This window comes from Myotis brandtii, unplaced genomic scaffold (assembly GCF_000412655.1).
Source record: "Myotis brandtii unplaced genomic scaffold, ASM41265v1 scaffold724, whole genome shotgun sequence".
NCBI lineage: Eukaryota > Metazoa > Chordata > Mammalia > Chiroptera > Vespertilionidae > Myotis > Myotis brandtii.
Window position 1 is genome coordinate 537,036 of NW_005370857.1, and position 18,137 is coordinate 555,172.

The following is an 18,137-nucleotide window of genomic DNA, read 5'->3' on the forward strand; positions in this document are numbered from 1 at the left end:
AAATTCAGAAAATTTGAATATAAGTTAATTACTTTCTTTAGATGTGTCAGAATTAGCTAAGAAAGGAAAACCTAAAATGTGGACACTTTTTTTAAAGTAGATTTTTATTGATTTCAGAGAGGAAAACACTGACCTGTTCTTTTTTTAAAATAGATTTTTATTGATTTCAGAGAGGAAGGGAGAGGGATAGAGAGATAGAAACATCAATGATGAGAATCATTGCTTGGCTGCCTCCTGCACACCTCCTACTGAGGCAGATTGAGTCCGCAACCCAGGCTGGAATCAAACCTGGGACCCTTTAGTCTGCAGGCTGACGCTTTACCTATCCACTGAGCCAAACCGGCTAGGGCATGTGAACACTGACCTTTTCTTAAAAGTTCTTTTTGGCAGGAACTATTGTCAAGCCAAATATTCTCCATTTGGAATTTAAGTAACTCAAATTGGAAACCGAAATGCAAGGCAATCTAAGCCTGGCTGGGTAGCTCAGTTGCTTAGAGCATCATCCTGACATGCCAAGGTTGTGGGTTCGATCCCCAGTCAGGGCACATACAAGAATCAACCAATGAATGCATAAATAAGTAGTGAAACAACAAATCAATGTTTTTTTTCTCTCTCTCTTTCTTTCTACTTTCTTCCCTCCATCTCTCCCCTCTTCTCTCTCAAATCAATAAAATAAATAAATAAATGCAAGGCTATCCAAATTTCAGGATATTTCAAATCTAACACTATAGTCAGAAACAACTCCAGATCTTCAGTAAGATGGATATTTCTACACATTCTTTCAATTTATTGGTAAAGATATTAACTGAATAGTCCCAAGGACAAAAATATGCGCTGGTCCGAAAATAACCTCTTTGCAGATTGATTCAGAAGCACAATTTTATTTGCTAGTTACATGGGTAAAAGCTACAGGCCTTTCATAGTTCAGATGGTGGAAAGCACTCTTTCTTAATACTTAGTGCGTTTCCTGAGTCGATGATTCACGCCACTCGCCTGGAGTCACTGATAAGCAGAATTAGAGCATTCCCTAGGTTGTCAGATGCCAGGGGTGTGTTTACTTAAAACTGCCCGATTTCACATCTCTATATCGCAGCTGTCAGAACATAATTTGTTTATCCTTTTTGCTTCCAGAAAGAGACTTAGGCTCCTTCAGCAGATTTTAGGAAATATTTCTGTCATTAATTTTCAACATGTATCCAGTCAACTCAGAAATTCAGAGCTGCATGACTAATGCGTGCCCAGCATCTCACTGTTGGTGACCTTGCCCGTCATAATACAATGTAATGGACAGTACGGTTATGAAATTGTGTGAGAGATTTGAACCAGTGCCTCTAACCATCCTTCTGAGCATTAACTACGCTTTGGGTATAGTTACAAATCTTTGCTTTTGGAAACATAATGTTTCATTTGCCTTTCACATTTATTTGGCTGGCCAGGCCGAATAGCCAAGATTCCAGTGTCACAGAAATGTATTTGTTATCTCCCTTCCAAATACTAGGGCAATTGCAGGATATTTTCAGTGGTGGTTCTGCCCTGGATCTAGGATTTTGCAAACATCCTCTTCCTGATAAATGTACCTGGAAAAAAATTATATTGTTTTCCAATGCCTGTCATCAAGTACATTCTAGAACGTCACAGTAGAAAGCTTCTGTCACATTCAACACTGGGAATGAACTCCAAGGAATTTTCCAAGTCATTTGGTTGTACTAGAATTTCATTGCTTGTGACATTAGGAATCTGTATTGAAATGGAAAACGTCCATCGAAAATAGAAATTTGCATCATCATCAGTAAACTTTCATATTAAGTTGGAAGATGTTGACATTTCATAGAACTATTTGATCCGGACCTTTGGTTTCTATTATTTATTAGAAAAGAGTATTGGGCCTTTGCCCATACTTTCCCCTGATTTGTCACTGGTAATACATGAATTCATTAGAAGCAGGAACAAAGAAAACTCATGCAGTTTTAAACACGTTAGCCATGATTGGGTTGTAGTCTCTATCTGACTCCTTTTATCTTTGTTCAGTAGACTGCTTTAACATCTTTTTTTTTAAATTTTTCCTTCTCACCGCTGCTTTTCTGTTTATCATATCCTTTATGCTGATGACCGGAAAGAGGAAAAGAAAAGGATCTATAACTGATTCTGTTTCTGTGGTGTTGTAGTCTAGGCTTTGGGTGGATGTCTGGGGGGCATTCCCTGTCCTCCTCCTTCCTCCCTCTGTTCTTGGTTCTCCAGACTTGAGACTAGTCTTTCCCAATTCGCCCTGTATCATTATTCTAACATTCTAATGCAGAAAACCTTCTCAGCTTTTTAGGTGTGTTATCAACTGTGTATGAGGCATTTGTAAGTGGTCTTTGCCATCCATCATTACAAGAGCCACTTTTATATTATTTTTATAATCTGTCTCTCCCTCCCTGCTTGCTCCCCCCCCCCCCCCCACCCCCGTTTGTTTCTCTGTACTCTCGCTTTGGCTCAGCTGGCCTCAGTTTACTATGGTTTTAAGTAAGTTAGAAAAAAATTGTAACTGCCATGCCCACTCTAAACAACTTTGAATCACCCTTGTTCCTGTTCCTTCTGGAAGTCCAAAGAGCTGATTCTTTGACTCCATATCTCTCTGATATGCCCCTCCTTTCTTATCTTTACTGCCACTTCTTTATTCCAGACTTCACCATTACTCATGTCATTTACTAATCTTCTTGCCATTCCCCTTGTCTTCCATTAATTTGTCATTCATATCTCTGCCAATGGTTTGCCTAAAATGTTGTCATAGAAAAATTGCACTAGATATTTTCAAGACTTTTTAATAGGAAGGAGAAAGTGAATTCAACTCTGTTATAAAACAGGTGGGAGATTCTTTAAGCACTGGGATGAACTAGTAGAAAAGTAGTACAGGACTTTAGTGGGGAGGTTAGTCAATGCATTTAGGCTATCTGTGTTTGCTAATTGTCACCTATCAGCAACAATTAGTTAGGTTCCTACCCATCCATTGAGACTAGAATCTAGAGCAGCGGTTCTCAACCTTCCTAATGCCGCGACCCTTTAATACAGTTCCTCATGTTGTGGTGACCCCCAATTTCATTGTTGCAAATTGAACATAATTAAAGCATAGTGATTAATCACAAAAACAATATGTTAATTATATATGTGTTTTCCAATCTTAGGCGAGCCCTGTGAAAGGGTCGTTTGACCCCCAAAGGGGTCGCGACCCACAGGTTGAGAACCGCTGATCTAGAGGTACTATCTTCCTAGAATGATTACATTTCAAAGGGATAACTCCCAGGTATTTGAGAAAGCTTTTCCAGGGTGTTAAAACTGGCAAGAGAAGATTTTCATCTCCCAGGGGACAGAGAAAAAAAATGCAATTGAAAGTCTTCTTTGTAAAGAAGGGGCCTATAGTCAGGGGGAAAAATCTATCTAAAGTTTAGTGAAGCTAAGACTTTAAGATCTCCTTGGTCAATGTAAATCTGAAATGTAAATCTTCTGTTGAAAACTCTTTAGCATCTCAGCTTTTTATTTGTTTATTTGTTTTATTTATTTTATTTATTTGTTTTTGTTAATCCTCACCTGAGGATATTTTTCCCATTGATTTTTAGAGAGAGTGGAAAGGAGGGAGAGAGAACCTTCTAAGTGAGAGAGACACATCAATTGGTTGCCTCCTAGGCCAGGGCTGCCAGGGCACATCTCAGCTGCTTAGCATTAAAAAACCAAGCCTCTGGCTTTGGGTCACCCCCCTTTACTCTGCAACTACCTATATTCCTTAGTCCTCAATCTTTGCTTCTTTTTATGCCTCAATTTCTTAGCACCTAAGGATGGTCTAAGACTTAGACAATTCCCTTTGTCTGAAAGAATTTTGTCTCTCTTGTCCAACTACCTTATTTTCTTCTTTTGGGAAATGACTCCTTGTGGAAGTATGTCCTCCTTGGGAAGTGTGCAGTCCTCTGGGTTCTGGACACACTGGTTCTTATCTGTCAGAATTCCCATCACAAGGTACATGATTAGGAGGAGGATGTTATGTCACTCCCCTCTTCCCCATCTGTGACACCGTGAAGGCAGGTGCAGTGTTGTATGCCCAACTCCTAGCATGAGAATTGTTCCTGACAAGAAAATCCTCAAAACTTTGTGCTGAATGATTGAGTGACTTATAGACCTGGAAGACATTTTGGCACAATTCTTTCTTTATGTGATACACATTTGCAAAATTATGTGAAAATGAACACCAGGGGTTGTTATTCAAGATTATAAGTGCCAAAACATTTAAGAGTTTTTTTAAAAAGTGAGTTGCATGTCCCTTGGGTTGCCATCTCAGGAAGTATATTATCAGGATAAAAAGGAGAATTTCATGTGTTGTCTGAAACCCAGATTTGTAAAGAACCTGCTAATTTCTGAAAAGCATAACTTCAAAGCATTACCTTCACATACAATGCAATGACCACTACACAGTTACTTTTATCTGATGGCTGACATTTTGAATTAACTTTGGAAAGGACTTTGTTTAGCTCAAGCTCTGGAGTTAAAACCCCAGGATCATTTTTAATGACAAGAACCAGGGGTTTTGAAGCCTATGGCAGACCCAGGCATGGCAGGGTGAGGTATACAGTTCCCAGGTGTTATGTTTTCTCTTGAATGCCAATATACCTGTCACTTTCCCCTGTTGGTTCCAGGTGACTAGGGTGCAGTTAACGATGACAGGTTGTTATAAAATGGACTGTGGCACACCGGGGGGAAAGCATTGGATTGAAATATTGTCAACTCATTCTGTTTAATTGTTGTCAACTTTCAAGTTAGAATTGTAGCTCCTTGAGACCCTGACATATTCGAAACTAATGAGGTAAAATGAAAAAATTCCACTTGTCTCCTACCATTTTCCTTTAGGGCCTCCTTCCTCCTTCCCCTTCTTGATTTAACTTCTAGTCCCTATTCCCATTATCCTGTTGACTTCCTGAAGAGTGTTAACACTATGGGTAAGAAAGTAGGTGGCATTTATTTTTCTGTATGTCAGTGTTTGCTGATAACAGCAAAGTATCTGTCATTAGGAAATTCAGAACAATTTACTTTCTCTTGCTTTTTTATTTTTTAATTAGTAAACTTTATTTTTGGAGCAGTGTGAGGTATGAAAAATGATGTGGAAAGTACAGAGTTCAATATAGCCCCTCAAATCACCCCAACACCTGGAGGACATATTTCCCCTTTTACTAACATCTTGCGTTAGTGTTGTACATTTGTTACAATCAATGAGCCAATATAATACATTATTAACTAAAGCCATACTTTACATTTGGATTTACAGTTGTATTCTACAATGTTAGGGGTGTTAACATATATATGATATGAATCCACTATGATAGTATCATACAGAATAGTTTTACTGCCCTAAGTACCCCTTGGGCTCCACCTATTCACTCATTCCTCTTTTCTAACCTCTGGCAACCATCAATCTTTTTACTGTCTCCATAATTTTGCCTTTTCCAGAATTCCATATAGTTGGAATCAAGCAGTACGAAGCCACATCAGACTAGCTTCTTTCACTTAGCAGTATGCACTAAGGTTACTCCATTGTCTTTCATGGCTTGAAAACTCATTTCTCTTTGTTGCTGGCTAATATTTCATTGTATGATGACCGGTTTGTTTGTCCATGCACCTAGTGAATTCTCTCTCTCTCTCTCTCTCTATCTCTCTCTCTCTGTAATCCTCACCTGAGGATATATTTTCATTGATATTTTAGAAAGAGTGGAAGGGAGGGGAAGAGACAGAGAGAAACATCGATGTGAGAGAGACATATCCATTGGTTACCTCCTGCATGCTCCCTAACTGGGGGCCTGGGGATGGAGCCTGCAATGGAGATACCTGCCCTTAATCAGAATTGAACCTGGGACCCTTCAGTCTGTGAGCAGATGTTCCAATCAACTAGTGCTGAAGGACATCTTGATTGCTTTCAAGTTTTGGCAATTATGAGTAAACATGCTATAAACACTCATGTGCAAATTTTGGTGGGGGCATAGGTTTCATCTCATTTGGGTAGATACCAAGGAGTGAAATTGCTAGATCTTGTGGTTAAGAGGTATTATTTTTTTTAACTTTTGAAAGAAACTGACAAGCTATTTTCCAAAGTGGAGGTACCCTTTTGCATTTCCACCAGCAATGAATGAGAGTTCCTGCTGCTCCACATTCTCACCAGCAGTTGATGTTGTCAGTTTTTCAATTTTAGCTGCTCTAATAGGTATGTGATGCTGGTATGTTGTTTTAATTTGCAATTCCCTAATGACATATGATGTTGAGCAGCTTTTGCATATGGTTATCTGCTATCTATACATCTTCTTTGGGGCAATGTCCAGATCTTTTGCCCACTTTTCAATTGACTCTCTTATTTGTGAGTTTTAAGAGTTCTTGGTATATTTTGAATACTAGTCTTTTGTCACATATGTGTTTTACAAAGATGTTTTCCCCCAAGTCTGTCTTGTCTTTTCATTTTCTTAACAGTGTCTCTCACAGAGCAGAAGTTTTCATTTAATGCAGTCTAACTTATCAGTTTTTTTCTTTCATGGATCTTGCTTTTGGTGTTGTATCTAAAATGTCATCACCAAAACAAAGCTTACCTAGCTTTTCTCTATGTTATTTTCTAGGCAACAGTTTCTTTTTCAGACTTAAGTTTCCTAAGTCTGCATCTAGATTGATGGAAAGAAAATGAGTACTTGACATAAACTGAATTGATTACCTCAATAAATCTTAAAATTGATGCTTAAGAAAATGTCAAGTTTTAAAAAATATATCTCTGAGTATTAACATAAAATGCATTCATTCTAAAACGATCTATATTTTTGATGGTTTCCATACTGTTCCAAATACTTTCCTATTTCATGAATTTTAACTCTGTGATTTATTTATTGTTCTTTTCAGAAAATGACAGCTTTTTTATTTAGCCTCAACAGAGCCTCTGCAATTGTAATATGTTTACGTATATATTAGAGCTTAAAACCCAATCTTTGCAAACACCTGCAGGTCTGAGAAGCTTTTTCTAAAAAAGAAAGTCTCATACCATCTTTTAATGATCCCACTGAAGACAGTTTTGTATGTAATTTGAACAGGTAAATAGCCCCATTTAGCTGCAATTCTGTTTTAACAGGGATTGCACTGTAATTGCTCATGTGTTACAAAATTAAATCCTTTCTTTTTATTTTTAAATGCTGAGCTTTCAGCCCTTTCTTTTCATAGTAACACCTTGCTGAACACATCACATTATCTTGCAGGGGATGAATTAGCTGCTATGCATTTTCTCCCTTTTGAAAAATCCTGTTAAGAGTTTCATGTGGATTTAGTGGCAAAGGTGGCTCTTTCTTGCTTTGGTTCTGAGTCTTTGCTTGTGTCAAAGCACCCACCTGTGATTCCTCTCATCTCCTTGTAGGTTTTGTTCTTTTATTTACATGCTTTGGTTTAGTAGGCTGGAGCCTTTAGAAACCGGTAGGACACATTATCTGCTATAAAAGTCTCCACATTTGGTCTGCTAAAATTGGTTTGAGGCTTTACGAATGACCAGTACATGCTGATATTAGAATTAGGGAAATGATTAATTTACTAAGGCTTAGAAGGGTGAGTATAGGATGGATTTTCAGATATTACATGCTCTATCAGCACTGACTTATTTAATCTTTACTATAACCCAGACAGGTAGATACTGTTAAACAAAATTTAACTGGGTAAATTTGAAGATCTAAATGGCTTTATTTAACAATTCATGAATTAAGCAGCATCTTATATAGCAAACAGAATGGAAGGCTTTTATAATCAGAAAGAAGGTGAAGCAAGGAAGTTCTGCACATTGTTTCAGGCAAGGTCACCTTCCTTTAGGGAAAGGCAGGGATCTCTCCCAAAGATTACCTCACTAGTGTTGATCTGATCATTTCTGATTAACTGGGTAAAGGTCACAGTTCTGGGAGAAGCTAAAACTGCATTGAGGTTAGGTATTAAGTCTTGGTTGTTGACATGGGACTTAGCACAAGTGACTCCATTTTGGGCCTGTTGTCCCCCCTCCCCCTTTTTTTTATTTTACTAGAACTATGATTATTTACTTTATATAGAGTCTTCACATAAGAATCAAGGGCAAGGTAATCTAATTGAATAATCAAAAGTGTCTGTAATTATAATTTTCCTGAATGTAAATGTTTACCAAGAATAATTAAACATTCAAATGAATGCAATAAGATACCTATTATAGCAGAAACTACCACCTTAATAATGTCAAATGTTAACCATATTTGAAATTCATGTAAACACTCTATGAAAAAATCCATGGGAAACACTTTTGAATAGCTTGTTCATCTGTAGGAATGAACTTTTCCCACCTGTTATGAGAACCTGAGTTTTATGTTTGGTTTATGTTAATTGTCAATCAGCTCTCCAGTTCAATACTGGAAATTCTAATGCAAAGATTTTAATAGCAAAACTAGTCATGTGATTTTCCAAAAACAATTCCTGATTAAAGTCTGATGGATTCATGTTATCTCTACTGTCCCCATAATGATTAACATCCTGCTCACAGTTTTATAGTTGCATTTCTTTGTAAAGTAAGCAACAGTCAGTTTAATTCTATGAACCCTAAATTAAGTACAAGGTTATCACAAGGCTGTCAACAGTTTTGATAACTTTGATTCACAGACTATCAGGCCCCTTGCAGTTGGCCTATTGGAAAGGGAGGGAAGTGGGAAGTCTTTAAATGTGCCTCCGCTACTGCCAAGTGTGGTTATGAAAATATGTTTGACTTTACTCATAGTTTCTGAGTCCCATGGTCCTGCTCCTTTGCCTGGAATTGTTCGCCATAGCTCTGCCACCTGATGATCACATTTTTTCCCATTTTTTGTATAACTTTAACTACATCCTCACTCTTTGGTCAGCTTGTCGTGGGGTTTCTTGGTTTCACTTCCCTGAGCTCAGTGTTGAAAGCTTGGAGAGACTTCATTCTTTGTGTGGCCCATGTTTGATGGGAAGTAGGAATGGTTTAGAATAGGGCCTCTTGAATGAAAGAAATTTGGGATGAAATCTTTGTTCCATTTAGTAGCTGTGATATTTACATTCAGGGCATGTTACCTAATCTTTCTGAGATTCGGTTTCCTTGTTTTAAAAATAGGAGTATTGATGTTCACCTCTTAGGATTGAAACAAAGATGCAATAAAATGATGAGCTGGTTACCTCATTATGTAAGTTATTTTTTCCCCTTCTTTCCTCTCTTCCTTGGCCTCTCCTTCCCCCTTTTCCTTTCATCCCCCTCATCTTCTTGTTCTTCCTCTTCCCTTTTCTTTTTTTTTCTTCTTTAGATCATATAATCATTATTATCATTTTCCTGTTCAACCAGATTTATTGCTCCCAGGCCTAAAGGTGTCACATTGCTTCATGTGTATACAGTATAACCCTTGTAACAAGACTGAAGTTTGTGTATCTTTAACTATAAAATGGGTTAGATCACGCTCCCTGAGGAGGTGATAGTAAAGGTCTGTTCTGCCACTGCTGGCTTTTCTAGAGGGGCAGGGCTCTTCACTAATATAAGACCATGTCCTGTTCTCCTCTCACTGCCAATTCTCTGAGCCAGCAGGCTTGGCCTCAGATCACCTGTGCCAGGACCAACTCCTTGCTCAGGCCACGGGAAATAGGTCTGCACCTGGGAAGTCACAACATTTGTATTTTTACTTGCCTCAGAGTCCCTTCCATTGTGAACTCATTGGCCTCAATGCAATTCAGGCACAGCCTTATGGTTGTCCCAGAGTAGGACCTGCTGCAGAGATCTCTGGGAAGGGCTTTCATCTCTGAGTTGGTCCACGAGGGTCTTTTGTTTTTCTTCAATCAAATAATTAATTCACTTGAGGAAATTGTTTGATTGTCTTTTGCATCATACCTCCAACTCTTTGTAAAACATTGTTCAGGTTTTCTTAAAAAACTCTAGCCCGACCCGTGTGGCTCAGTGGTTGAAGTGTCAACCCATGGACCAAGAGGTAGCTGGTTAGATTCCCGGTCAAGGCACATGCCCAGGTTGCAGACTCAATCCCCAGTAGGGGACATGCAGGAGGCAGCCATTGATGATTCTCATCGATGTTTCTATCCCTTTCATTTCCTCTCTCTCTAAAAATCAATAAAATCATGTTAAAAAAAACTCTAAGAAATTTCAATTTAATAGCTTTTTAAAACTTTGGTTTTTAAAGTTTTGGGCAATTCAAACCCATATGTAGGATACCTGAGCTTGGTCTCTTCCCTGACTCTGCTTATCATTTGTGGAGAAATCTATAGTTTAGAAACCATACTTTATTTTAGTGCATGTACTTTGGAAGTTTTTTACAGATAACAGTATATTTGTGGAGTGGTTGCTAGAAGATTTTGGATTTGTTGAAGATGAATGATGTTAATTTATGCACTGTTTGGCATAAATTTGCATAATGAGTCCAAGTAGTCCTAACTTCAAGTGTAAAAGGCCAAATTAATTTGTATGACCTGTTGGCATTTTATTTCACACATAAAATCCAGAGCATGCACATATAAAATATATAATGGATTTTTTAACCAATTAACTTAATCACAGTCTGAATTATGCGGCATTTATATAAACTGAAATAGGGAAAGGGGGTTAATTGAGGTCGGGTCAAGCCTGAGAGGGGTGACAGATCAAGGCTCATGCTTTGGCTGGGAAGATGTAATTGGTAGGATAATTTTCTTAGGGCTGAGGATCACCAGTTAATTGCACAATGTCTTTCATATTTCAGTACCTAAATTTATCAAAGCTTTATCATTGTCTTAGTCGGCTAGGGTTACTACCATAACAAAATATCATAGCATGCGTGGTTTAAACCATTTATTTTCTCACAGTTCTGAAGGCTGGACTGTCCATGACAAGGTGCTGGCTGACTTGGTTTCTGGTGATTGCTCTCTTCCTGGCTATAGATGGCAACCTTCATGCTGTGTCCTCAAATGGTAGCGGGAGGGGAGAGAGAGAGAGTGCCCACAAGTGCAAACTCTATGGTATCTCTTCCTATCAGGCCACTAACCTTATCAGGAGGGTCCCATCCCTCATGACTTCCTCTATCCCCAATTATCTCCCAAAGGCTGCATCTGCAAATGCCATCACTTTGAGTGTTAAGGCTTCAACATATCAGTTTTTGGGGCACACAAAATTCTGCCTGTGACAATTATGTTAGCTCAAATGTCAGACATGTTAAAACTCAAGTGCTCCTTAGAGGATTAACACTTTAATCAATTATTAATCATTTATACTCAAGAATCAAGAATCATCAGAGAGCATGGTTTGATAGGAGGGACAGAGAAGTAAATAAGAAAGCTAGGATAAGAAAGTTAGGGCATAGGTAAGGGAAAGAAATTTGTCCTCAACCAGCCAAGGAATACAGTTACTAGAAATTAGGAAGCACATTTGATCCAACTGGGTAGGGACAAAGAGAAAAGGAAGGTGGTAATTTCCTACAACTTTTGCTTTCTCTTAACCATGTAAAGCCCCCAATGGAAATGTCAGATTACAGTATTTTTACATTACAATTATTTTTCCCATTGCAGAAAAGTAGAAGTTAGTTTTAAGTAAGCAGGAATATAACTTATAGAACTATTACCCGCTAACCTTTATAGTATTATGACAAATTGAAAGATAGATGATTAGATGAATCCATTTTCTAGCTAAAGATGCTCGAAAGAGAGTCAAGGGAGTGAAGAAGTAATCGATGTTTTGGTTATTCATCTTTAGATATAGTGTTGCATTTAATAGTCACAAAGTCCTAGAAGATACCTACTGACCATAGTCTTCAATCCAAGGATCAGAGGAATTGGGTAACTTGCATGACCAAATAGCTATCGTGGGTAATTCATAAGACCAAATCAGTGCTGGGAGTTGAATCCCAGAGAGAATGGCTATAAATCCTTTCTACCACACACTGGATACATTGAACAATTGTCAGTAATCATGCAGTGACATTGTGGTAGAGGAGGCCTTTTAAAAAAATGCCAGTAAATAGCTAATAATAAAAAGCATGGTTTCTCTTAATAAGCTTCTTGAGGAACAGGCAAAGTTGCTGATTTTATACTCGTAGTAGAAGTGAATGACACATCTTTGAAAACTTTCCCTGGCTATTCCTTCTTGATTCTACGTCTGAAATATCCATTGTCTAATTGTAATTTAAAGTATCTGCTACCAAGTGCATTGAATGTATGAGCAGACTAACCCAAGGGTTGATAATAGAAGGAAATCAGGGGTGTTGACAGGATTCCAGTGTTCCTATAGAATGTCTCCTAATTTAAGTAAATAGTTAAATATTGATTAAATTTTATTCCTTTACATTTACACATTTGAAATTAAAAGAAGATATCCTTAAGCAAGATTTTAACGTGGGCTCTCATGTTAATTTTTACTATATTCTGCTGCCACAAACTTTGACTTATATTTTAGGCCAAAATTATAGCTTTTCCTCATCATTCCTTATGGACTAGTTATTATAAATCCTTATTCTTCTCTTACCTCAGTGGATCACCTTATTTGGATCTATTTAGTAGTCTAGCTGAAGATGATTACTTTAATCAGTTCTTTAAAGTATCTCCTTATGGTGCTTCCCTTCCATTTCTGTCAAAGATGCATGATTATCCGACTGAAGACTTTTTCAATGTTTCTGTTTATATTTAAAAAGAGGGAAAAGTATTTTCCAGATTATTATATCTCAAACATATGACAGTCTCAGGGTTCTTGCCCCTCTGCTTACTGCCTCTCTTGCTTAGTATTGAGAAGAACAGACAAAGGCAAGCTCCAACTCAATGCATACTCTCTCCTCCTTCTCCAAACCCTTGCTTCTTTGCCTACCCTGGAAAGTTTTCTCAGCCCTTAAAGATACACTTCCCTTTCACACTTGAACAGGTCCTAAGCCTCTCTTCCTTCCTCTTTTTACAAGCTTTTATTGAACATCTACCAGACATTGGAGCAGTAAAGGTAAACAAGTCTTATTTCTGATGGGAGAGCCCATACTCATTCACAGGCTTACACATCACTGTAAAGATGACGGCTGCTTTCAAGCTTTATGTAGCAAGACTTTGGGAAGCTACAGGAATGGGAGGGTATTGATCTCCCAGATTGATTTCCAGATTTTGGAAATCAATCTGGGAGGTAATATTGAGAAATAGACTCTTTTCTTTTTCCCTTGATCACCCTTGCTCCTCTAACTGAAAAACCTAATGTGGCTTCATATCTTCAAAAAGCCTAAAATCTGACTTTTAGGCAAGAATTAGTCCCTCTCTTCTACAGTTTTCAAATGACTAAGTTCACAGATTTACTTTAGCTTATGTTAGATTATCATTATTTTTTATTTATATGTATGCCTTCTCTACTACTCTGTGAGTTCCTCAAGATTTTTCCATGCACTTTAAATGTATTTTATTATCTATATTATTAAATTGTAAAGCGTTTTCAAATCCATTTATTGGTGATTAGGCTTTAAAAATAAATTCAATGAGTGAAAGGTTTTAAAAAATCTTTAGTGAGTCCTACTGTCATATCATCTGCTTGCTGGTCTTTAGCTGGTTAATTCAAGATTTTGAGATTTTCTTATTAAATCATGGATTTAATAGTGTAATTGTACTTTTAAAATCAGAAATAAGCACATGCATTTTTTGAAGTTTTGCGAAGAAGATAATTTTTCAGTATTTCAGGAATCTTATGGTTATTTCTGAAGTAGGATGTTCTGTCCAATAAAGCCATGGTATGACATTTGTCTCCGCCTAAATAGGGTGTTTAAGGTACTTAGTAGCTTCACTTTATTGTTTCCTGCAGACTTGCTGCTACCACATTTAAACTGACCATCTTTAAGATCAGTTGGATTTTTTTTTAATCCTCACCTGAGGAGTGAGGATATTTTTCTATTGATTTTTAGAAAGAGGGGAAGAGAGGAAGGGAGGGGGAGAGAGAGAGAGAGAGATCAATGTGAGAGAAACACATTGATTATTGCCTCCTACACATACACTGACTGGGGGCGGAGATCGAACCTGCAACCCAGGTATGTACCCTTTACCAGAATCAAACCTGAGACCCTCCGGTGTGCAGGCTGACACTCTAACCACTGAGCACACTGGCCAGGGCAAGATCAGTTGGATTTTTAAGCTGTTTACCTTCTAGAAGCTTTTTCTTTTCTCTCTCTTTTTTCTTTTTTTCTTTAACATTATGCATGCTTTTGGCCACCAGGTAGTAATGGTGCCTCGAGTAGGTGAGTCTCTCAGGCTGCGAACTATTGCAAACAGACAGAAATATTAAACCCCATACTGGACACAAAGAAGTAAGTGTCCAGGATCATGATTTTGTTTTCATTCCTCTCTGGTACTTTGGCTATTGCAAATGGAGGCGTATGTTATCAGCTGGCTGTGAGCAGCTGCCCGGTCCTGCCAATCCACTGTTTCCATGACATTGCACTTCAAAGCAGAGCCAATGAAAAGAAGTGAAATGAAGGCTGGCCAGGTGTCAGGGGATGACGTGGAATTTAAAAAAAAGTGTGCCAACTGCAGAAATGGAGAGATTGGGGTCAGAAAGGAAGTATAGGGAGAAGTTTGGATTGAACTATCCAAAAGAAAAATTATATTTTTGAGATTTTTTTTTAAACCCTCAGAAACACATGTATGCCAATCTAGAAAAGTCAAATATTTTATTCTAGACTTTTCTCTTTTCTTCCCCCCTTAGCCATTCCTCTGGGTATTCTAGTTGTGCGTGGAGACTGTGACTTGGAGACTTGCCGTATGTACATAGATCGCCTGCAGGAGGTGAGTTGCTATAGTCAGGTATACATTTTGCTCAGTGTTTCATTTGTGTAAACAGTTCCCAGCCATCTTCATTTGTTTCTGAAATGATGCACTTGGGGAGGAAATGGAAATGTGGCGGCCTTGTCTTTTAATCACACACCACAGGTTTTCCTGCTCAGGTGGCGAAATGGCAAAGGATCGACTGGGTTAACTATAGCGTGGTGTTGTTCTCCTGTGATCCACACCGTAGCTTGGAACCGTAGCCAGACTACATCCCTGTAGTTTTGAGCTCTGCAGAATTTCAAAGGGCACTAATAAATAATGAAAGAAAACAGAGGTTTGGGCTTATTTAATGTTTTGTCTCTAGCACAGACTTTTGTCAGAGACAGTTAGATTTTTTTTTAAAAAAAAGTAAATTGTACAGGAAAGAAAAACTTTCTATATTTCATAGAAACTTGTGTCAGAACACAAAAGAATAATCTATTTTTTTCTCAATCTGGTCTTACCATAGAGAAAGAGAGAGGAAGAGATCTCATGTGTGACCTTCCCGTGAACTTAAACTGCATCAGCAAAGCCAGGAGACCCAGCCCCCTCACTGCAGTGATCATTGGTTACTTTTTTATAAAGCTTTGAGGGGAGTAGTCACATCCTTTATTTTACAAATGGTAAAGAGCATAATAGCTACTTCTTTATCATTGTTTTTTGATTAAAGATGCACATTGGAATCACTTGTTTTGGATGTGGTCTAGACATTTATATTTTTAAAGCTATCGGGTGATTCTAATAGGTACCCCCAAATTAGCAACTCTTTTTCAGACAACACATTATGCATACATAAATGTCACAAATAAAGAAGATATACAGTGTTTAAAATTCTATCAAGTTGAAGCCACTTAGCTTTAAACATTGGATTTTATTTCTCTTGAAATAAATTCAGGTAGGAGGCATAAAGTAATGTGAAAAATTATTAATTTTTCTCTTCAGCATTGTTAAGGATAGAGAAATTGTGAGTGCAAAATATTTTGGGATAAATGCTACATTTTGAATACTGATAAGGGTGAGAGAAGAAAAGTCTACAAATTTTATACTTGTTACTTCCTTGGCTATTTTTTATCAAGGATAACTTTAACATGTTAAAATTTGTGAACTTTTTGGCATGTGACTCAGGTCCAAATCAATATTTCAGGGACACTGCATCTCATTTTTCAAAATAATGTTTGTATTTTATTGTGGAACCACACTCAATAAATCTGCAATCGAAAGTTAATCATAAATGCTACCAAATGTTTTTTTTCCTTAACACTCGAGTAACAAGATTTCACAGTAGCTAAAATACATAACTGTTGAAAATCAACTTATTGCCATGTTCATTACACCAATATTCCACAAGAAGTGGGATTCAAAAAAAAGGGGGGGGGAAGAGTGAACTCATAGAGGCAACATTTTAAAACTACCTTGGGCACAGAGAGAAAGTTGATGAATCCTAGTGGGAAGCAGGTATGAGAACAAAGTTACCCAGGATTGCTGACATTTGTGAATAGAAGCAATACACTCATTAACAAAGAAGCCTGCGGGACATGACGATGGCGACAACTTAGTTATAAAACTTTATAAAGGGAGCCAGGCTCTCAGAATCTGCCAGTAAAACCTCATTAATTTCAACCCTGTGAATTTGCTCTCCATGTTAATGCGGAGGAGCTCCGGCGATTTTCTCTTTGCGGTCTGTGAAAACCCGTGTTTGCCAAGCAACTTATCAGTATAAACACAATTACCAGGACAGTATGTATTTGGTCTAAGATAAATACATTCTTTCTGAGTGCTTCAAGGGGGACTTTTAGAAGCTTTCTTCACAAGCCAAAAGATCAGCTGCAAATTAAACACGACCCCACTTATTAGAACAAAGTTGCTGTCTTTTACTTTTGGTCTTCTTGTTCCTTGGAATTGTAATATATCAGTCACCTGTAAACACTGTTTAAAAGTTTCTATAGCCGAATGGCCTTTCTTCTCTCAGCCCAGCTTGGTGTGCTTTTATTATTTTTGGCATTGTCTTCTTTGTTTAACCTTGAGGAGTTTGGGTGGGTTAGATACTTTCCAGATGACTTTAATAATATTAAATTGGGAGTTCAGGGGGTAGAGTTGTAGCAGCAGCTTATTCAAACTATATTTTTTCCATTTTCTCACTAGGACCTGCAATCAGTTTCTTCTGGCTCCCACAGAGTTCATTACCAGGTAACACATACTTGACTCTCCCTGCTTCTTGCCTTTTGGCCCAAAGAAGTTGAACATCTCATTTGGATTAGAGTCCACATCTTCCCTAGAGAGAGGGTTTACGCTGAGAACCTAGTGAAGTTGGCATTGTGATTCCTTTGCCTTTTTTTTTGGTTTTGGACATTCTTCGTCTCACTCAAATTGGGGCTGTGGTTTTTCTCCCAGGTCATTTAGAAAAGACTGTATAATGAAGGGGTTTCTCAGTGCCAAATGCTAGAAAACTCAACTCTAACTTGACAGGGCAGGAGTCTATTGATTCACATCAGCGAAGAGTTCAGATCAAGGGTGGATTTCACGTGCCATTTGGCCATGTTTCATGTGTCCTTTTTCTGCTGGTCGTTTGGCTCTGTTCTTCTTTTCTGTGGACTTCACCTCTAGACTAGATGTTTCCCTGGTCCAAGATGACAGATGTTAGCAACCAGGGCTGTACGATTCTCCTTTACTCCCAGGCAAGTGAATTCTCTGCCTCCCTCAACCATCAGGCAAACATTCTAAAATGCAATCTGATTAGCCCATTCTGGCCTTTTGGACAGGATCCAATGAACCCAGCCTCTCTCTAATGACCTGCGTCCAGTCCATGCAGAGCACTCAGATGTCCTTCGCCTAAAGTCTTTGTGTGCTCATTTTCCTCCAGCCTTTTCCCACCTCTACTGTGCTGCACAGGCCTGCCCGGCCATCCTCTTCCCATTAGATTTCTCAGGCAGGACTCAGATCCCAGTGCACAGTGTCACCCTGAACTGCGAGGGCCCATGAACTTGCCGCTGGGAGGCGGGTGTGGGAGTCAGAGCATGCCAATGACTCCCTCCAAATAACTCCTCTCCTAGGCCCTTCTACATCCACGTGGAGGAGGGGTTTAAATATGTCTAAACTTGTAAATCCGGGATTAGCACCTCCCTGGAGGTTTTGGTGTCTATTTTGCTATACCTAAAACTTTCAGTTTAGCATCCTTTTGCATAAACAACAAAACAACATTTCCTACAACCCTATACCTGTAGCCTCTAGGAAGCTTTCTTCCCTTGCAAATGGACACCCTGTACCCTCAGCAAGGCAGCCTAATTTACCCTGAGACTGGCTGACACAGACAATAGTGTGGTGAAGGCCTGGGGAGTGGGGTATGG

General features: G+C 38.4%; 1 protein-coding gene across 1 annotated transcript in view; it reads left to right on the forward strand.

Annotated features, from left to right (window-relative positions):
- DGKI (diacylglycerol kinase, iota) overlaps window positions 1-18,137 on the forward strand; it is a 325,776-nt gene that overhangs the window by 235,279 nt on the left and 72,360 nt on the right. Inside the window, exons 25-26 of the mRNA XM_014530144.1 lie at window positions 14,693-14,772; window positions 16,936-16,980. Coding sequence (XP_014385630.1) covers window positions 14,693-14,772; window positions 16,936-16,980 — 125 coding nt within the window. The remainder of the gene's footprint in view (window positions 1-14,692; window positions 14,773-16,935; window positions 16,981-18,137) is intronic.